Below are 22,911 nucleotides of genomic sequence, written 5' to 3'. Positions count from 1 at the left end.
TAAAGGGTTGTATAGATCACTTCCTATTTATCAGGTTGACAGAAAATCATATTTAACCTGTCAATTAAATCCGGAAAATTCCCTAATGAGTGGAAAACAACGAGAGTTTCACCTATCCCGAAATCGAATAATAATAAGAGAGAAATTAAAAACTATAGACATATCTCAATCTTAAGCACCTTTGCTAAGATTTATACCAACGGATAATAGCACATGTGCGACCATCTATATCAGAATCACAACATGGCTTTCTTACAGGCAGGTCAACGGTCACAAACCTTAGTCTAATATCTAAGTAAAACACCTTTACAAGTAAAACACTAGACTTGGGGGGACAAGTAGATGCAATATACATAGATTTCGCGAAAGCGTTCGACAGCGTAAATCATAATAGATTGCTCAGCAAGCTTAAACAATTTAGTTTCAGCAGCGAATTTATTGATCTATTTAAATTTCACTTGGAAAACAGAAAACAATTCGTAGTGTACAAAGGTTGTAAGTCTCAGGAGTATGTACAACTATCAGGGGTGCCACAGGGATCAAATTTAGGGCCATTGTTGTTTCTACATGGCAATAGAAACATTAAATGTCTGTAAAATGCTTCAAAATGACTTGAATGAACTGATGGAATGGTCCAAAGAGAACATCATAAACGTGGACACTAACAAATGCAATGTAATGTCCTTTACAAACCGCAAAACCCCTCAGAAATTTTCGTATAAGATGAATGACATCACTTTACCAACCTCGGATACTGCCAGGGACTTAGGGGTGGTATATGACAGAAATTTAACATTTAATAATTACATAAATCACATGATTGACCAGGCGTACAGAAACCTTGGATTCATCATCAAGATCAGTAAAGAGTTTACTAGTATTATCTCTATCCGAAAGCTATATGAACACTACGTTCGTACAAAACTCGAATACGCAGCCATTATATGGAACCCTCACACAAAAACCAATATAAATAATGTAGAAAAGTTCAGAATAAATATCTAAGGTACTTGACATGTAGGGAGACACAAGTATATCCGATAGCATATAATATTCAATCTTTAAATTTTAATACAGTCTATAAATAAACTTTAATACATTAAGTCTAGAACAGCGACGATTAATGCAAGATATGTTGTTTCTATATAAGTTATTTAATAATAAAATCGACTGTGCCAATTTACTGCAAGAATTTAAAATACGCACTCCTACAAATGTAACTCGCCTTGAAAATTTTAATTTCTTTTACTGCGACAGATTACACACCAATGCAAACAAGAGGTCACCAGTATGGAGATTGAGTACAACCTACAATAGGTTAACAAAATATACAATAGATTTGGATATTAATAGTAACAGCCTAAGTCAATGCAAGGAAGTTCTTTGTAATGTAATAAGAAATAATTGTAGATGTAAATGATTCTGATACTATTAACTATATATGTATTATAATATGAAAGTATGAATGTGTTATAATTGCTTATACATGTAAAGGCCAACATACACTAGCGTATTTTCAGCGCGCATTTTCGGTCCGTAAAATGATGTCGTAAATTTCGGTCCGTAAGTTGGCCCATACACCTAGCGTAAAAATAGGCGCGTAAAAGAAGAAGAAAAAGAAGCGGACATTTTTCGCTCTTCTTCTTGCCTGTTGTTTGAGCACATGGTAGTTTTCCAGTTTACTCAAGTTGCTTGAACAAGATGGATCTTGTAGCAGTAATGCGCCATAACGGGTACACTGCTATTCTCGAAAGGGTTTAATGTAATCTCCTTTGATGCGGAACTGAAGGCAAATGATTTAGTGAGCAAAAAGTATTCAGCAAATTTCAATATAATTAACAATTTATTTCCAATATATGTAACAACTAGAATAATAGCAACAACTAAATATATATTTTTAACACTTAACAAACAACACTTAAATTGAAATCTTCCCCTTTCAATTCTTTTGATAGCGGTGTGAACAATTCCACAATTTAACGCCCATGAATTATTTCTGTCCAAATAATATTTTAAAGCTTTCAATATTAAATCCAAAAATGTTTCAAGTAATTTATAGGTTAATTTCAATATAACTAAAGAAATAGTTACGTGTGATTCGATGAACATATCCCCCGGAATCGAAGTATTAATCGGTCCACAATGGCGCAAAAATAAAAAAGGATAGAATTTAGAACATACTTACGGTTCCGTTGAACATGCCAATCAAACACACTTACAATATGATTATATAATTATTCACATTTCAGGCTTTACTTTCACACCACTTCACAAGCGGATCTTAAATTAATTTCCAACACTATTCACAAAATTTTCTTCTAATTCCATTTAACAAACCCATTACGATTTCTAATTTGTATTCTTATATCCGAAATGTAATTTTAGATCCGTCGACGATTACCTTTTCTTCTGTTCTGACGCTAATCGCGGGTTGACATTTCAACCACAGTTCATAGGTGGCGCTGTTAACTCTCGATGAACAAACGAAGCACAATGTTCATTGAACCTGACCTACTAACATAGATCATAGTTGCTAACTGTATGCGGAAGTAACTAATCAGCTGTTTCAGTGTCCAGACTAAGTCTTTTTTTTTTTCTTGGAGAAATGTTACATATAAAATTCCCCCACGGTCAAGTTTTTTTTTATAAACTGGTTATAGAAATTTCGAAAAGAAAAAAAATATTGTTTATCTTAATCACAGCATGCAGAAGAATTGGAACAAACTCACCACGAAATTCACCAACGTCTTTCACAAGTAGATGTCAACAGGAGCTCCATTTTCCATTTGATGAATTCAGATGACAAGTGTCCATCCATTACTGAAGAGATGACAAATAACCAGTATGTTGCGCATACAGAGCTTTTCCATCCACCTTATGGCTCAGGTCGGGCGTCAGACAGGAATGAAAGGGTTTGACATGACGAGGGTCTCGACGTACACAAGGACGTTCACAGCCATGGCATGACCTTGCCAATTCTGAACCTGCAGAATTGAACAACAAGCACAGTATACAACAAACACAACAAGATTACATTTATAAGTTTAACACAATATTTATGACAAATTCTTTCTTTAAAATTTTCATGTTACAAAGTCAGAGTGATTACTATTATTGTTGTTACTATTTATTTCACAGCTATTATTAGCGTTACAATTTTCAGAACCAAAATTATCAAGCTGTCTTCGATAGTTAATATTACTAAAATTGCAAGAAATGTTAGAGTTATTAGTATTGCTAGGATAATATTTCTTAATGAAACTAACATGCCTTTTGATCTTAATATTCTTATCCGCTACTAACTGTAACCAGACGGTGTTCCTTGTTGGGTAAGAAAGGATTTCAAATGGGCCATGGTACTGACTGCTTAACTTTGGTTGAAACCTCTTTTCAAGAGAAGCCTTCATTATTCTCTTTACAAGTACTTTCTCCCCTACTGGCAAATCTATGTCCCTATGTTTCTTTGAATAAATCTTCTCTTTTCTTTTCCAGGCCTTTTCAATGTTTTCTACAATAATTTCATTTAATTCTTCTTTATTTTGCGAAGTTTCAAGAATTCCTAAGTCTAAAATCCAATTAATGTCCAAAGGATTAAACATTTTGCGTCCTAAAAATAATTCACTCGCTGTCTTCCTCGTTTCACTATTCTCACTAGTGTTTAAAGTATATTGCACCTGATATATATACTTTGACCATTGAGTTTGGTTTTTATGTACATAACATTTTATTATTTGTTTTATGTTTTTATTTTGACGCTCCGTCAAATTACTGGACATGGAGTAAGGAGACGTATGAATACGTTTAATGCCTAGACTAAATAAGTAACTCTTGAAATATTCGCTTTGAAAATAACTTGCATTGTCACATATAATTTTATTTGGATATCCGTAAGAGTAGAATATCTTATCTAATTTTAAACAGATAGATTTTGCATTTAAATTTCTAAGAGGTTCGATAATTACAAATCGTGAATAACCATCTGTTAATACCAAAACATATTTAAAACCATTACTAACAGGCCAGGGACCCATTGCATCTAAATATACAGAATTGTTCGGATATCTTTCTTTATGTGAGTAGTAAGTACCATATTGAGTGGTATTCCTGTCTTTACAAAATTGACAAATTTGACATTTTTGTATAAACTCTCGAATACTTGGAAATAAATCTTTACAAGTATATCTACTAGCTATCTTAGCAATCGTACGTTGCGAACCACTGTGGCCACCACCCACAGGGTCTTCGTGATGATATTTAATAATGCTATATTTAAGTGATTCAGGAATAACAGCTCTTAAGCCACCATATTGTTTTCCCTTAGTTTTCTTTAACAATACACCATCTTTAATCAAATAAGGATGTTTATTCTTACCACTCTCAATTTCTTGGATAATAGTACCCAAAGATGGATCCTCTCGCTGATGCTCACTCAAAGGTCTATGGAAAAATGGATTTCTCCAAAAATTTACAAAATTTAAATGTACATCCTTCCCATCTACTTTCTCAATTTCCATAATGTCCTTCGAAGGAGGGGTAAAATCGATATAATTATTCATGCGAGAAATATAATCCGCTAAATTATTGTGTCCACTACGCAAATAAACTATATCAAACTGATATTTACTAACTTTTTCTATAAGGGAACCATATTTCTTTTGACGCTTATGATTTCGCAAAATCCACGTCAAAGCTGAATTGTCACAATAGACCGTGAACCTTTTATGTAAATACATATCGAATTTATCAAGAGCGTGAACTAAACTTCTCAATTCTAGTTCAAAAATGCTCTTGGACCAGTCTGATGGGGGTATACGTTTACTAAGAAAATAAACAGGTCTTAATTTACCTTCTCCATCATATTGACTTAATATGGCCCCATAATTTTTAGTCGAAGCATCGACATGAATTACAAAGGGAGCATCCATATCTGGAACTCTAAGAATCACGTGATTTATGATAGCTTCCTTAATTTTCTCTAAAAGTTCATCCTCCTCCTTTCCCCAGACAAATGGAACTGAGGGAGACCTCATTGCATTTAATGGAGTCAACAAATCAGCATAATCTTTAAGAAATCTGAGATAGTAATTCAAAAATCCTAACATCTTATTTAAAGCACGCTTGTTCTTTGGTTTAGGTAAATCTCTAATTACCTTGACTCTATCTTCATCTATTTTCATTTCCCCATTACTAAATTCATATCCTAAGATTTTAATTTTTGATTTCAAAATTTTTGCTTTATGAGGACTGATAGTAATCCCCCATTCACGAAGACGTTTAAGTACTTTTTCTAAAATTTCTTTATGCTTTTCTATTGAATCTGTGTGAATAATCAAATCGTCACAATAAATATCTAAATAGTCACCTTCGAGATCTCTAAAGATTTTATGCATTAAGCTAGAAAGAATAAATGGGCTAACAGCTAGACCCATCGGGAGCTTAACCATTTGTAATAGCCTATTAGGTGTTGCAAAGGCAGTTATTTTCCTACATTCTGGCTTAATATTTACTTGGAAAAAAGAACTTTTAAATCGACCGTTGTATACAGAGTATGACGTCCAATATTAGAAATAATGCCCTCTAAATTAGGTGACGGATAAGCTGTCAATAACAACTTCTTGTTGACAGAAAAATAATTTATGACAAGCCTCTTAGAATTGTCCTTATTCGTCACCAAGAAACATGGAGAAATGTAAGGACTACTATCAATCTCTTCAACTACACCAGATTCTATCAATTTATCTATATACTGATTAATTTCTTTCAATTTATGCTTAGGAACTGAATAAGGCTGAGTTATGCTAGGAGAAGGATCTGTTAACTGAATTTCATACTGATAGTCCTTAACCTGACCTAAATTTTCCGTTATAACGTCTTGAAATTCTATAGCTAAATTTTTCACATAGTCAATTAAATTTTCATTAACAATATTCTCAAAATCATTAATACCTTTTGATTTTATTTCGGCCTCCTCCATTGAGATATCTTTATACGTAGGATTGGAAACCCTGGAGCCAGCTGGTTCTCCCACATTCTCATGCGCCGTCGATGTTCCTGGCGACATCAGCCCCACGCACGAAGTTTCCAATGGAACCTTTTCTCCTCTCTGCCTCCTTCCTCTACCATTGCTGGTCTGGCTCTTTTTCCCAAAACTCCTTGGCTGTGGTGAATTTTGAATTTTTGCTCGGCCTGATGCATGTTGTGGAAAATCAGGTCTGTTATTTCCGTAGGACTCCCAGGCTGTGGCGCCAAGTTGCCTGGGGGCATTCCGGACAGACCTGAAAATATATGGAGAATCGCACAGCTTACTGTTCATAACACAAGATTCCCAATCTAAAGGTTTTAATCCCACTTTAAGATTCACTTTCTCAAACCAAAGTTCTTGAGCATTAACGTTAATATGTGCAAAATTTTCGCGAAGAAAGTTTATACCGATTAACAGTTTAAGTTTTGGATGTTTTACTACACCAAACCAGGCCGAAAATCGAACACCATTAATGAAAAATATAATTTGTACCAGTTCACGCACTACTAGTTCCTTGTCTTGCATTATAGTGACGGAATAATTTACTTGTTTCACCACAGGTTGACATTTTGTTCGAATTGCCTCTAAAACCTTTTCCTCGACGAAATTTAAACTTGATCCCGTGTCAATGATACAGGGAAACAACGTATGACAAATGCTAACAGGTAACTGTAATAATGTACCATCATTACCGTCTTCCTTGATTGAGTTTGAAGAACTATGAAATCCTAAAGCATGATTTGATCTCGAAAAATTTCCTCTAGGCCGAAATGTTCTAGTCTCTAATGTTTGGCGAGTGTTCATATTCCTTAGAGGGGCTTTAAATCTCGGGGGAGGCATTTGGTCCTTCCTCATAACCCTTTTATAATCTTGACTATACTTTTCATTAATTTCAAAACTCTCAGCGAAATCTACATACTCATGTATAGTTTTCGGAACACTTACAATTAATAACAAATTTCTAATTTCCGGAGTTACTAAATTACTAATCATTTTACATATTTCCTCCTCACACATTTCCATTTCCAAAATATTCAAAGTACTAAACTTCTCTTGAATGAAATTCAATAAATTCTCATCTTCCCGCATAACTCTATATAAAACCGATTTCATAAATTCAGTATTTACCAAAGGAGTTACAAACTTAACCAATAACGAATGGCAAATATGTTCCCAATCTGTAGTGATAGATAATAAACGTTGTAATTCCTCGTAAGCTTGTTTTCTACATTTCTGAAGACTTGAAACCAAGATAGCTTCTACAGGAGCTATTTCCTTAACAATTAACATGTCAAGCTTTAATAGGAAATGACAAACCAGTAACCCATCCGTTCCATCTATTTCCGGTACTTCACTAATTTGTTTTTCTAAAGAGCGAAAAATACTTTCAGAAAATTGCTTCTGGAAATTACAAACTATGGGAGCTCGCAACACTGGTTGATTCCAAGGTCTCTCAATGTTAGCCACAACTGGCTGTCTTTCTCTCCCCTCCTCATGATTCTCGTTATCAAAAACTATAAGGGGTGGGTCTGCCACCGGAACGTAAGGTGCTGTCGCACGCCGTAATTGGTTAACTCGTAACCCTCTCTGCACATTATAAATACTCATTTTCTTTTTTTTTTTTCTCTAGTTATCTGCCTAAACCAAACACAAAGAATATTATCCAGCATATATTTCCTACTAAATCAAGTTGTTTGCCTTCAATACAGTCAGATTCGATTCCCTCACGCATCAAAGTTAGTTACCGAGAACAGAAGAAAAGGTAACTTTTAATTTATATGTAGCAGTAATGCGCCATAACGGGTACACTGCTATTCTCGAAAGGGTTTAATGTAATCTCCTTTGATGCGGAACTGAAGGCAAATGATTTAGTGAGCAAAAAGTATTCAGCAAATTTCAATATAATTAACAATTTATTTCCAATATATGTAACAACTAGAATAATAGCAACAACTAAATATATATTTTTAACACTTAACAAACAACACTTAAATTGAAATCTTCCCCTTTCAATTCTTTTGATAGCGGTGTGAACAATTCCACAATTTAACGCCCATGAATTATTTCTGTCCAAATAATATTTTAAAGCTTTCAATATTAAATCCAAAAATGTTTCAAGTAATTTATAGGTTAATTTCAATATAACTAAAGAAATAGTTACGTGTGATTCGATGAACATATCCCCCGGAATCGAAGTATTAATCGGTCCACAATGGCGCAAAAATAAAAAAGGATAGAATTTAGAACATACTTACGGTTCCGTTGAACATGCCAATCAAACACACTTACAATATGATTATATAATTATTCACATTTCAGGCTTTACTTTCACACCACTTCACAAGCGGATCTTAAATTAATTTCCAACACTATTCACAAAATTTTCTTCTAATTCCATTTAACAAACCCATTACGATTTCTAATTTGTATTCTTATATCCGAAATGTAATTTTAGATCCGTCGACGATTACCTTTTCTTCTGTTCTGACGCTAATCGCGGGTTGACATTTCAACCACAGTTCATAGGTGGCGCTGTTAACTCTCGATGAACAAACGAAGCACAATGTTCATTGAACCTGACCTACTAACATAGATCATAGTTGCTAACTGTATGCGGAAGTAACTAATCAGCTGTTTCAGTGTCCAGACTAAGTCTTTTTTTTTTCTTGGAGAAATGTTACAATCTGTCTGAGGCCATGGTTTTAAGTGCAGGTGCTATAAACATTGTGTTGTAAAGTAAAAGAATAAAAAGAAAGCATAGAAGAAACAGAAAGATTTGGACCAGGAAATGGATTTTAGTTGGTATTGTAGCATGTTAATAGATAGATAATGCAATAAATAATATACTAATGATTACTGATAATTACACTAATAAATAATCAGCTGGATGAATCACACCGACAAGTTTTGTAGATAACTATACGAACATATTATACACACAACAGCATGTCAAACAATTGCAAGGGTGTTTTTTTTTTTCTCACTGCTCATGGTAGAGAGCACGTTGTTCTCAATATACTATTTCCATTAAACATGATCTGAAATACACTGTTGCAGCAAAGCTTTGTCAAAGTGGTACGTCACAATATGAAATAAACAGACTGCAGGGGCGCCCGAAGAAAATTTTCTAGAGCGGGACCCATCTCCATGGTTGCTATATTATGTCTCGTATTTAATATACATGGTTTGCTATATTAAGTATACATTTTCGTGAACCATCCTGCCCTCCCCTTCGGGCGCCTATGACAGACTGGGAGCCACACCGAAGAGGATTAAAAATTCACATTTATCTATATTACGTCCAAGCAACTCAATCCATTTGGCCTATTTTTGGTACAATCTTAGATCATTGTACTTAGTGATCTGAGATCACTAAATATTTATATAAATCATACTTCGAAGGAGGAGGACACAGGACAGGGAAAAAGTTATATTGAATTTTTTACGAAGGGCCGCGGTGGCTCAGTGGTAGAGCGTTCACCTCTGGCGCTTGGGTTCCTGGGTTCGATCACAGCCCCCGCCAAGTGAACTTTGTGGTGGACAAATACCGTGTGCGTGGGTTTTCTCGGGGTTCTCCCGTTTCCTCCCACTTTCTTCATTCCACCATTTCATTCATTACTCATTATCACCGTCTCCTTTAACCTAACCGGCATAACCGTTGGACGTAAAACTTAAAAATTTCATTTCATTTTCAATTTTTTACGATGTAGATTGGAAACATTTAAATTTCTAAACAGACACAATGATGATTTAATACAATCTGAACGAGCTTGATGTGTGGTTTCCTCTTACCTTCCGAAATAAGCCTATTGTTTGGAACTGCAGTTTACAAAAAATAAGGGAGTAAAGGAGTGTTCCGATAGTTGAATAATTGATTAATTTTTTTGTTATACAATGTTTTAGACTGTTGACTTTGGTCGTTAAAAAGTGGGTTACTGAATGATAAATTCAATTTAAAGAAAATATGATTTATTAATGGTTGCAGCTTTCGTTTTTTTTTTTCTTTCTTACAATATTAACGAAGAATATAGTAGTAACAAAAAATGAAATGAAATCTTTAAGTTTTACGTCCCACGGTTATGCCGGTTAGGCTAAAGGAGACGGTGATTATGAGAGATTAGTGAAATGGTGGAATGAAGAAAGTGGGAGGAAACGGAAGAACCCCGAGAAAACCCACGAGCACGGTGTTTGTCCACCACAAAGTTCACTTGGCGGAGGCTGGGATCGAACCCGGGACCCCAAGCACCAGAGGTGAACGCTCTACCATTGAGCCACCGCGCCCCCATAGTAGTAACAAATAGAATAAATTATCCCCTCACGGAATACCAATTTTTACTACCTTATCCACAGCTCAAAAATAGACCAGAAAGAGAAAACAAGACTTATACAACTACCTCCAGCCCCCTTCTTTATAAATAGTTTGATCCTTGTTACCTCGGCTTTTGTAAGTTGAAGGAATCCTCCCCGTTGCTTCCACCTACCTTTTTTTTATTTTAAAGTTTATCTTGCCATTTAGTTTTTATCAAGTTGTTAAAAATAATTTAAATATTTATTTATTGAAAGGTTGGGTGTTAGCGGATTTAGGTAATTTCATCACCGGTGATTTTGTCACCAAAATATTAGCATGTAGGTTATTTCGCTCACCGGAAATTTCGACATAGTAATTTCGTTACTTGTAACTTTGTCACCAAAATATTAGCATGCAGGAAATTTTGTCATGGTAATTTTTTCACCTTTGTTGAACTAAGTAGAGACAAAGTAAACGACCGAAACAGCTGACCTTATCTTAATCAAAGTTGGAAAACAATTTAGTTGGTGTTCGACTCTGGAAAATCAAAGTTTCGGATCCTCGAAGCAAGAACAAACAGCAGTAAAATAACACAAGCAAATGTTAAAAGCACAGGCAAAATGGGCCAGTAATGGATTTATATATCACTATTTACAAAAATTAAGTTTTGGCAATATTAAAATTTCAGAACAGAAAATTAGCAAACAAAATATAACTTGTATTAATGCAATAAATGGTTTACATGTTCATTTTCTACTATTCATAACATGATAGGAAACAACAAGCAATTTTTTTTCAAACATTTAGTTCCAGTGTTATACGTTAAGCACAAAGATTAGAGCCGTTTCTGAAAAATCTGAAACACTCTTCTAGTTTGCTGTTTGGGTGGTTGCCCCACAGCATCTTGAAGTACAGCTGAAACCGTTGCTTCAACTTGAATTTCATGAATAAGCTTCCAAATAGTTGCGTGGGACATTCCTACCAGATGATGAAACTTCTAGTTCCACAATTCACAAATATTATTTATCCTAGAATTGCTGTTAAAGGTAGATTGGTGAACATTCCAATTGTCTGGGGGATATAGACGGGGCACATTACGCAAACAAAATTCCCAGACCGAGCTTTAACACGGCGATACGTGTTTGACACGTAAGTGCTATCAAAACAGTCCAGAAGTTCCAGCTCTTCCTCCGAAGTCACTTGTATTAATCGATGCACATCTGCTATTGGAAGAAATGCAAATCTGTTTATTTTCTCGCAAAATAAACGAAAATTTTAATTGCTCTTGTACCGTTCTAAGAGTCCAAGCTCTTGGACCTTCCTCCATGTTGACGGAGTCAGGTGAAAAAAGTAACGCTATAAACGAGTTGAATCTCCAAAAGTTGAATTTACGCTATAATAAAATCCATTAGCATAGTTACAGGTCCGGATATTCACTAAATTCACTGCACTGATGCACCACCACACGAAACAGTTCTTCATATGAATTTTGTGTCTTGGTCTACATTAGGGCGTATACCTAGTAAAGAAAGTCTCACCTCAAACAACATATATATATATATATATATATATATATATATATATATATATTTTTTTTTTTTTTTTTTTTTGGAGCCATTGAAAAGTTGCGTTCACAATCCATGTTTCACTTTTTAATAGGTTGATAAGGCTATATTTAAAGGAAACATCCAGAAATATTTATAAGTTTTTCTTCCTTTATAGAAATTTGTTCTCTTCACATATGTATATCCAATAACAATTTGCCAATGTTTACTCAGAGTTCAAATATAATATAATTCTTTTAATAGCTCTTTAAAAAGGCCACTCTTTTCAAATGACTCTGTTAACTTGGAAGGTCCAAGAGTTTGAACTCAGAGAACGGTACTAGAACCATGAAAATTTTCGTCTATTCTGCGGGAAAATTAACAGATTGGCGTATCTTCCCATATTTGTTTATTATTTTCTGTTCTGAAATTTTTATATTCGCGAAATTTAATATTTGTAAATAGTGAATAATGAACCCATTAGTGCCCCATGTTGCCTGTGCTTTTAACATTTGCTCAAGCAGACATTATTTTCTCCTACTGGTGCTTGTTCTTGCGTCGAGTACCAGAAACTTCAATTTTGCAGAGTTCAACACCAACTGAATTGTTTTCTAAGTTTTATTAAAATAACGTAATCTGTTTGATCGTTTGCTTTGTCTCTATTTAATTCAACAAAGGTGAAGAAATAACCGTGACAAAATTTCCTATATGACAATATTTCTGTGATAGAATTACTGGAAACTTTTATCTCTTGTCTCAAATACAATATCTAAAATATGTAACTCTTTATTTAATAAAAATAACATATTTTGATTATGCTGCAGTTTTGGCAGTTGAAGATTAAAGAAAACAATTTCAAAAACTTTTTCGAGTTCATTCACTGTACTTGTATTATGTTCTAAAAGACACTGGTGATGAAATTATCGTGACATTATTTTCGGTGACGAAATTACCTATATGGTAATATTTTGGTGACAAAATTACCGGTGACGAATTTTCCGGTGACAAAATTACCGTCGCCCGGTGTTAGCATGCGGGGTCAGGTTAAATTCAGTTCTACTCTGGTTTTCGTTTATTGCCAGTTTATATCTGTTTATTTTCATGTTTTCTTTAAATGTAGTCTTTAGTAATTTACTGTATTAAAAAAATGTTTTAAACTTAATGACTTTTTTCTTCGTTCTTGCTGTCGGGTATGTGACATGAGGGTAAAATCCACCCGAACTTGAGGGTTTCCACATATACATACAAATCAATTGAGTAGTAGTAAGGGCGAACTCAACATCGGATAATTTTCTTTAAATTCGAGTGATAAGTTTCTAAACTTAATACTTTTATCAGATTTCCAAGGGAAGGTTTTCGAATTTTCTTCCTATCCCCCAAAATAAAGGAAGTTCACTGATAGATGAAAATAAAAATACAAACGCGATTTTATCGAAAATGACTAACGATTCTTCTCGTACATCAATATTTCATTACCACTTTTATTATCTGGCATAAGTTATTTCTGTGATAAAAATACAAAAAGGTTAGTTTACTCTTGCTTGAGAGTTTTTTCGAGATATTTTCTCAAATACGAGTCAGTTAATTTTGTTCGTAATTGATAAATAAATGGTTTATTAATAACCGGACAATATGACGTAACTAATTTTTCCTGAAAAAATCCACAACGGGTAGTTTACTCTTGAGGGAGAATTTTTTTCGAATTTCTGAAAAACGCCTTAGGTGATAGTTCATATTTCATAAATAAATGTTTAATTAATAGCCTGCAATATGGAAACATCCACACGAAGGAGTCTTGAAGATGAGTTTCTACTATGTTCAATATGTAATGTCTATGAAAAATATACACTATTAAGTAGCAGATTGCGTCAATTATGTCAATTCTCCTAATAATGATGCATATACTACTTACAAACATGGTAAAATGATTGAATTGTTCGTGAAATAAATTATTTAAATGACAAGTATTGAGTGTTACATAATATTTTATGGCAATATACCTTAAGTTGACATTTATCTAGGAAGGTTTGATAGTACTCCCAACACTAAGATTGAGAAATGCTTTAACAAGTTAATATAAATTTATGAGTGTATTTTCTGTAAATGCGTGTAATTTTCAATTCTGGTCTTAGTTATGAGCTCTTTTGGGCTTAAATCTATTGTACTTTTCAGCTAAGTGTTCGTAAACATATCCCCATCATGATGAGATATAATACAATGTTGAAAAATATTCAACATGGCCAGAACCTCGAATTGAACCAGAACTTTTACGACTGGGAAGCAACCATACAGAAAAAAAAACTGTACAACGATTTGCTATTTGACTTAGTATATAAGCATTAATGATGAAATAGGATTATTATTAGATTTAAATATTTGCACAAACTGAGGTTTGGAACAATATACGAAGAAAGAAACATTATATATCGTGGTTTATTGAATTTTTTTACGAGTAATATAAAGATCGCGTGAAAAAATAGTTACTTTCTGAACCTATTTCGCTATAAATTCTTGTAAAGTTGAGAAAGTACTTAAAATAACAAGCAGCACATTGTCAAAATAGCAAGAATCGTCATCGAATTTCGATATTCAAACTCAATTATTTGCTCCGTGTTATCAGGGAAATATCGGATAGTATCTTGTTCAAGGTCAGGATTACTACTATTTAAACTTACAGATACAGCACTAGGCCATTTTACTCTGAAACATTTTAACAATTTGATAACAATTTAATAACAATTTGAGGTCAAGATGGTACAAGACAACAGCGACATTACAAAAATAGCTTATTTAATAGATGATCTGAAAGTATACTCACTTGAAAAAACGTCTACAGTTTCTGGTAACTGATTATAGGTACTGATCTAATTTTGTTTAGAAGGGACCTTTGGATAATATTAACTCTCACAGCTCGAGTGTAAAAGAGATCACTAGACCGTGTTGTTCTCGCGGGTACGCGAAAATTGATCTGACTTAACAACTGTTCATATGATATGTGGCCATTTACAATTTTTTGGAAAAATATTAGGTCAGAAATTTTGTTTGTCACTAGGGGAGGTTTGATATTGAGGGATTTTAAAACGTTATTTTTTGGAAGTGTTCGGAGGTGAGGTACTCGGTAGGATACAATGGCTAAAAAGAAATTAATTACGGAATTTAATTTTTTAAATGAGTAGGGCAGGCCATAGACCAGATAGGAGAACAATACTCAATAGTGGGAGCAACATATGATTTATAGATAATTTTCAATTCGGCAAGAATTGGTCAAATGCTATTGACAGTCATACTTTTTTTTAAAAAAAATATCACAACAGAGGGCCACAGCGGCTCAGTGCTAAAGCACTTATCTCTGGTGCGTGGGGTCCCTGGTTCAATCCCCGTGCAAATAAGTTCGTGTGGGCAACATCATGTCCGTGGGTTTTTTCGGGGTACTCTCGTTTCCTCCCAAATTTCATTCCACCAATTCTGTCATCATCATTTACTTGGCTTAATTATTGTATTCTTTAGTCTAAATGGCATAATCGTGGGAAGTTAAACTCAAAGATTTCATTTCAGTATCACAACGTGGGTAACTCTGAAGGTGTGACTTCATCTTTATATGCGCCTTTACCTGTGTGAAAAAAAAAACTAATGTCCAAATATTAAATTAAATCTTAAATTCCTAGTCGAAAGGCATCAGGTTCGATAAGTTTAGCGAGCCTATATGAGAAGTAGAACCCGAACTGCATGAGCTTCCGCCTAGAATCGAACAGGGCGCCCCGCACAGAGGACGGGTACGCTGACTATATAGCCACGGAGGAGCTCTCATAATTTGCGAATTCAGATTAGGAAGTATTGGATTTAAATACCTTTTTCTCTATACACTCAAAATTAATTATGAATTTTAATTAGGAAATAATGTATCGTTTTGTGCAATAGGAAATATTAGTTTAGCCGAAATCATATATTGTATGGAAAGACTGAAACTAGATTGGAATGATGATTTCTGGTGAGTCTACCAGCAAACCTCAGCAACGATTCGCGAGGACAACACAAAAACAGGTTTTCTCTTCTGAAAACAATAAGACCAGACCAGGGAGAAGGCCGTGGAAAGGGCAAGAGACCACCTGCTGCTCGAAAACCCTTTCATCTGAGCCGTTTTTACGCGCCGTATTTACGCTCGAAGTTAAAAGCAGCCAGACTTTTCCAGCGTATAAAAATTCGGTACGTAAACGTACGCCAGGCCCCATACACTAACGTATTGACAGCTGCTAACAAGACTAGCGCAAGAAATTTTATGGCTACGGCGGAAAAATACGTCAGTGTATGGCTCGTATAATACCAGCCATACACTAACGTATTTTTCAGCCGTAGCCATAAAATTTCTTGCGCTAGTCTTGTTAGCAGCTGTCAATACGTTAGTGTATGGGACCTGGCGTACGTTTACGTACCGAATTTTCATACGCTGGAAAAGTCTGGGTGCTTTTAACTTCGAGCGTAAATACGGCGCGTAAAAACGGCTCAGATGAAAGGGTTTTCGAGCAGCAGGTGGTCTCTTGCCCTTTCCACGGCCTTCTCCCCGGTCTGGTCTTATTGTTTTCAGAAGAGAAAACCTGTTCTTGTGTTGTCCTCGCGAATCGTTGCTAAGGTTTGCTGGTAGACTCACCAGAAATCATCATTCCAATCTAATTTCAGTCTTTCCATACAATATACGATTTCTGCTAAACTAATATTTCCTATTGCACAAAACGAGACATTATTTCCAAATTAAAATTCATAATTAATTTTGAGTGCACAGAGAAAAAGGTATTTAAATCCAATACTTCCTAATCTGAATTCGCAAATTATGAGAGCTCCTCCGTGGCTATATAGTCAGCGTACGCGTCCTCTGTGCGGGTCGCCCTGTTCGATTCTAGGCGGGAGCTCATGCAGTTCGGGTTCTACTTCCCATATAGGCTCGCTAAACTTATCGAACCTGATGCCTTTCGACTAGGAATTTAAGATTTAATTTAATATTTGGACATTATTATTATTATTATTATTATTATTATTTTTACACAGGTAAAGGCGCATATAAAGATGAAGTCACACCTTCAGAGTTATCCATGTTGTGATACTGAAATGAAATCTTTGAGTTTAACTTCCCACGATTATGCCATTTAGACTAAAGAATACAATAATTAAGGCAAGTGAATGATGACGAGAGAATTGGTGGAATGAAATTTGGGAGGAAACGAGAGTACTCTGCGAAAACCAACGGACATGATGTTGCACACACAAACTTATTTGCACGGGAATTGAACCAGGGACCCCACGCACAAGAGATAAGTGCTTTAGCACTGAGCCGCTGTGGCCCTCAGTGGCTAACACCGGGCGACGGTAATTTTGTCACCGGAAAATTCGTCACGGTAATTTCGTCACCGGTAATTTTGTCACCAAAATATTACCATATAGGTAATTTCGTCACCGAAAATAATGTCACGATAATTTCATCACCAGTGTCTTTTAGAACATAATACAAGTACAGTGAATGAACTCGAAAAAGTTTTTGAAATTGTTTTCTTTAATCTTCAACTGCCAAAACTGTGCAGCATAATCAAAATATATTATTTTCATTAAATAAAGAGTTACATATTTTAGATATTGTATTTGAGACAAGAGATAAAAGTTTCCAGTAATTCTATCACAGAAATATTGTCATATAGGAAATTTTGTCACGGTTATTTCTTCACCTTTGTTGAATTAAATAGAGACAAAGCAAACGATCAAACAGATTACGTTATTTTAATAAAACTTAGAAAACAATTCAGTTGGTGTTGAACTCTGCAAAATTGAAGTTTCTGGTACTCGACGCAAGAACAAGCACCAGTAGGAGAAAATAATGTCTGCTTGAGCAAATGTTAAAAGCACAGGCAACATGGGGCATTAATGGGTTCATTATTCACTATTTACAAATATTAAATTTCGCGAATATAAAAATTTCAGAACAGAAAATAATAAACAAATATGGGAAGATACGCCAATCTGTTAATTTTCCCGCAGAATAGACGAAAATTTTCTTCGTTCTAGTACCGTTCTCTGAGTTCAAACTCTTGGACCTTCCAAGTTAACAGAGTCATTTGAAAAGAGTGGCCTTTTTAAAGAGCTATTAAAAGAATTATATTATATTTGAACTCTGAGTAAACATTGGCAAATTGTTATTGGATATATGTGGAGACCAAATTTCTATAAAGGAAGAAAAACGTATAAATATTTCTGGATGTTTCCTTTAAATATAGTGTTATCAACCTATTAAAAAGTGAAACATGGATTGTGAACGCAACTTTTCAATGGCTCAAAAAAAAAAAAAAAAATGTCGTTTGAGGTGAGACTTCCTTTACTAGGTATACGCCCTAATGTAGACCAAGACACAAAATTCATATGAAGAACTGTTTCGTGTGGTGGTGCATCAGTGCAGTGAATTTAGTGAATATCCGGACCTGTAACTATGCTAATGAATTTTATTATAGTGTAAATGCAACTTTTGGAGATTCAACTCGTTTATAGCGTTACTTTTTTCACCTGACTCAGTCAACATAGAGGAAGGTCCAAGAGCTTGGACTCTTAGAACGGTACAAGAGCAATTAAAATTTTCGTTTATTTTGCGAGAAAATAAACAGATTTGCATTTCTTCCAATAGCAGATGTGCATCGATTAATACAAGTGACTTCGGAGGAAGAGCTGGAACTTCTGGACTGTTTTGATAGCACTTACGTGTCAAACACGTATCGCCGTGTTAAAGCTCGGTCTGGGAATTTTGTTTGCGTAATGTGCCCCGTCTATATCCCCCAGACAATTGGAATGTTCACCAATCTACCTTTAACAGCAATTCTAGGATAAATAATATTTGTGAATTATGGAACTAGAAGTTTCATCATCTAGTAGGAATGTCCCACGCAACTATTTGGAAGCTTATTCATGAAATTCAACAAGTTGAAGCAACGGTTTCAGCTGTGCTTCATCAAGATGCTGTGGGGCAACCACCCAAACAGCAAACTAGAAGAGTGTTTCAGATTTTTCAGAAACGGCTCTAATCTTTGTGCTTAACGTATAACACTGGAACTAAATGTTTGAAAAAATTGCTTGTTGTTTCCTATCATGTTATGAATAGTAGAAAATGAACATGTAAACCATTTATTGCATTACTACAAGTTATATTTTGTTTGCTAATTTTTTGTTCTGAAATTTTAATATTGCCAAAACTTAATTTTTGTAAATAGTGATATATAAATCCATTACTGGCCCATTTTGCCTGTGCTTTTAACATTTGCTTGTGTTATTTTACTGTTGTTTGTTCTTGCTTCGAGGATCCGAAACTTTGATTTTCCAGAGTCGAACACTAACTAAATTGTTTTCCAACTTTGATTAAGATAAGGTCAGCTGTTTCGGTCGTTTACTTTCTCTCTACTTAGTTCAACAAAGGTGAAAAAATGACCATGAAAAAATTTCCTGCATGCTAATATTTTGGTGACAAAGTTACAAGTAACGAAATTACTATGTCGAAATTTCCGGTGAGCGAAATAACCTACATGCTAATATTTTGGTGACAAAATCACCGGTGATGAAATTATCTAAATCCGCTAACACCCAACCTTTCAATAAATAAATATTTAAATTATTTTTAACAATTTGATAAAAACTAAATGGCAAGATAAACTTTAAAATAAAAAAAGGTAGGTGGAAGCAACGGGGAGGATTCCTTCAACTTACAAAAGCCGAGGTAACAAGGATCAAACTATTTATAAAGAATGGGGCTGGAGGTAGTTGTATAAGTCTTGTTTTCTCTTTCTGGTCTATTTTTGAGCTGTGGATAAGGTAGTAAAAATTGATATTCCGTGAGGGGATAATTTATTCTATTTGTTACTACTATGGGGGCGCGGTGGCTCAGTGGTAGAGCGTTCACCTCTGGTGCTTGGGCTCCCGGGTTCGATCCCAGCCTCCGCCAAGTGAACTTTGTGGTGGACAAACACTGTGCTCGTGGGTTTTCTCGGGGTTCTCCCGTTTCCTCCCACTTTCTTCATTCCACCATTTCACTCATCTCTCATAATCACCGTCTCCTTTAGCCTAACCGGCATAAGCGTGGGAGGTAAAACTTAAAGATTTCATTTCATTTTTTGTTACTACTATATTCTTCGTTAATATTGTAAGAAAGAAAAAAAAACGAAAGCTGCAACCATTAATAAATCATATTTTCTTTAAATTGAATTTATCATTCAGTAACCCACTTTTTAACGACCAAAGTCAACAGTCTAAAACATTGTATAACAAAAAAATTAATCAATTATTCAACTATCGGAACACTCCTTTACTCCCTTATTTTTTGTAAACTGCAGTTCCAAACAATAAGCTTATTTCGGAAGGTAAGAGGAAATCACACATCAAGCTCGTTCAGATTGTATTAAATCATCATTGTGTCTGTTTAGAAATTTAAATGTTTCCAATCTACATCGTAAAAAATTGAAAATGAAATGAAATGAAATTTTCAAGTTTTACGTCCCACGGTTATGCCGGTTAGGTTAAAGGAGACGGTGATAATGAGTAATGAATGAAATGGCGGAATGAAGAAAGTGGGAGGAAACGGGAGAACCCCGAGAAAACCCACGCACACGGTATTTGTCCACCACAAAGTTCACTTGGAGGGGGCTGTGATCGAACCCAGGAACCCAAGCACCAGAGGTGAACGCTCTACCACTGAGCCACCGCGGCCCTTCGTAAAAAATTCAATATAACTTTTTCCCTGTCCTGTGTCCTCCTCCTCCGAAGTATGATTTATATAAATATTTAGTGATCTCAGATCACTAAGTACAATGATCTAAGATTGTACCAAAAATAGGCCAAATGGATTGAGTTGCTTGGACGTAATATAGATAAATGTGAATTTTTAATCCTCTTCGGCGTGGCTCCCAGTCTGTCATAGGCGCCCGAAGGGGAGGGCAGGATGGTTCACGAAAATGTATACTTAATATAGCAAACCATGTATATTAAATACGAGACATAATATAGCAACCATGGAGATGGGTCCCGCTCTAGGAAATTTTCTTCGGGCGCCCCTGCAGTCTGTTTATTTCATATTGTGACGTACCACTTTGACAAAGCTTTGCTGCAACAGTGTATTTCAGATCATGTTTAATGGAAATAGTATATTGAGAACAACGTGCTCTCTACTATGAGCAGTGAGAAAAAAAAAAAAAAAACACCCTTGCAATTGTTTGACATGCTGTTGTGTGTATAATATGTTCGTATAGTTATCTACAAAACTTGTCGGTGTTATTCATCCAGCTGATTATTTGTTAGTGTAATTATCAGTAATCATTAGTATATTATTTATTGCATTATCTATCTATTAACATGCTACAATACCAACTAAAATCCATTTCCTGGTCCAAATCTTTCTGTTTCTTCTATGCTTTCTTTTTATTCTTTTACTTTACAACACAATGTTTATAGCACCTGCACTTAAAACCATGGCCTCAGACAGATCCATCTTGTTCAAGCAACTTGAGTAAACTGGAAAACTACCATGTACTCAAACAACAGGCAAGAGGAAGAGCGAAAAATGTCCGCTTCTTTTTCTTCTTCTTTTACGCGCCTATTTTTACGCTAGGTGTATGGGCCAACTTACGGACCGAAATTTACGACATCATTTTACGGACCGAAAATGCGCGCTGAAAATACGCTAGTGTATGTTGGCCTTCATACGCTGGAAAAGTCTGGGTGCTTTTAACTTCGAGCGTAAATACGGCGCGTAAAAACGGCTCAGATGAAAGGGTTTTCGAGCAGCAGGTGGTCTCTTGCCCTTTCCACGGCCTTCTCCCCGGTCTGGTCTTATTGTTTTCAGAAGAGAAAACCTGTTCTTGTGTTGTCCTCGCGAATCGTTGCTAAGGTTTGCTGGTAGACTCACCAGAAATCATCATTCCAATCTAATTTCAGTCTTTCCATACAATATACGATTTCTGCTAAACTAATATTTCCTATTGCACAAAACGAGACATTATTTCCAAATTAAAATTCATAATTAATTTTGAGTGCACAGAGAAAAAGGTATTTAAATCCAATACTTCCTAATCTGAATTCGCAAATTATGAGAGCTCCTCCGTGGCTATATAGTCAGCGTACGCGTCCTCTGTGCGGGTCGCCCTGTTCGATTCTAGGCGGGAGCTCATGCAGTTCGGGTTCTACTTCCCATATAGGCTCGCTAAACTTATCGAACCTGATGCCTTTCGACTAGGAATTTAAGATTTAATTTAATATTTGGACATTATTATTATTATTATTATTATTATTATTTTTACACAGGTAAAGGCGCATATAAAGATGAAGTCACACCTTCAGAGTTATCCATGTTGTGATACTGAAATGAAATCTTTGAGTTTAACTTCCCACGATTATGCCATTTAGACTAAAGAATACAATAATTAAGGCAAGTGAATGATGACGAGAGAATTGGTGGAATGAAATTTGGGAGGAAACGAGAGTACTCTGCGAAAACCAACGGACATGATGTTGCACACACAAACTTATTTGCACGGGAATTGAACCAGGGACCCCACGCACAAGAGATAAGTGCTTTAGCACTGAGCCGCTGTGGCCCTCAGTGGCTAACACCGGGCGACGGTAATTTTGTCACCGGAAAATTCGTCACGGTAATTTCGTCACCGGTAATTTTGTCACCAAAATATTACCATATAGGTAATTTCGTCACCGAAAATAATGTCACGATAATTTCATCACCAGTGTCTTTTAGAACATAATACAAGTACAGTGAATGAACTCGAAAAAGTTTTTGAAATTGTTTTCTTTAATCTTCAACTGCCAAAACTGTGCAGCATAATCAAAATATATTATTTTCATTAAATAAAGAGTTACATATTTTAGATATTGTATTTGAGACAAGAGATAAAAGTTTCCAGTAATTCTATCACAGAAATATTGTCATATAGGAAATTTTGTCACGGTTATTTCTTCACCTTTGTTGAATTAAATAGAGACAAAGCAAACGATCAAACAGATTACGTTATTTTAATAAAACTTAGAAAACA

At 35.1% G+C, this 22,911-nt stretch overlaps 2 protein-coding genes across 2 annotated transcripts in view; one reads left to right on the top strand and one right to left on the bottom strand.

The window, feature by feature from the left end:
- Nucleotides 1–22,911, top strand: part of LOC145668954 (adenylate cyclase type 5) — a gene marked incomplete in the record, with an annotated part of 459,372 nt that overhangs the window by 114,621 nt on the left and 321,840 nt on the right.
- On the bottom strand, nt 1,825–8,679 carry LOC145668953 (uncharacterized). Its single transcript, XM_081737244.1, has 2 exons — nt 5,947–8,679; nt 1,825–2,984 (listed from the first exon to the last, which is right to left on the bottom strand). The coding sequence occupies exons 1-2, from the start codon at nt 7,628–7,630 to the stop codon at nt 2,818–2,820; spliced, it is 1,851 nt and encodes a 616-aa protein (XP_081593370.1). The 5' UTR covers nt 7,631–8,679; the 3' UTR covers nt 1,825–2,817.

Source organism: Thermobia domestica, chromosome 13 (assembly GCF_964235325.1).
Source record: "Thermobia domestica chromosome 13, izTheDome1.hap1.1, whole genome shotgun sequence".
In the NCBI taxonomy this organism is placed as follows: domain Eukaryota; kingdom Metazoa; phylum Arthropoda; class Insecta; order Zygentoma; family Lepismatidae; genus Thermobia; species Thermobia domestica.
The sequence above is the reverse complement of the archived record's forward strand: the minus strand, read 5'-3'. Positions and strand labels throughout refer to the sequence as shown.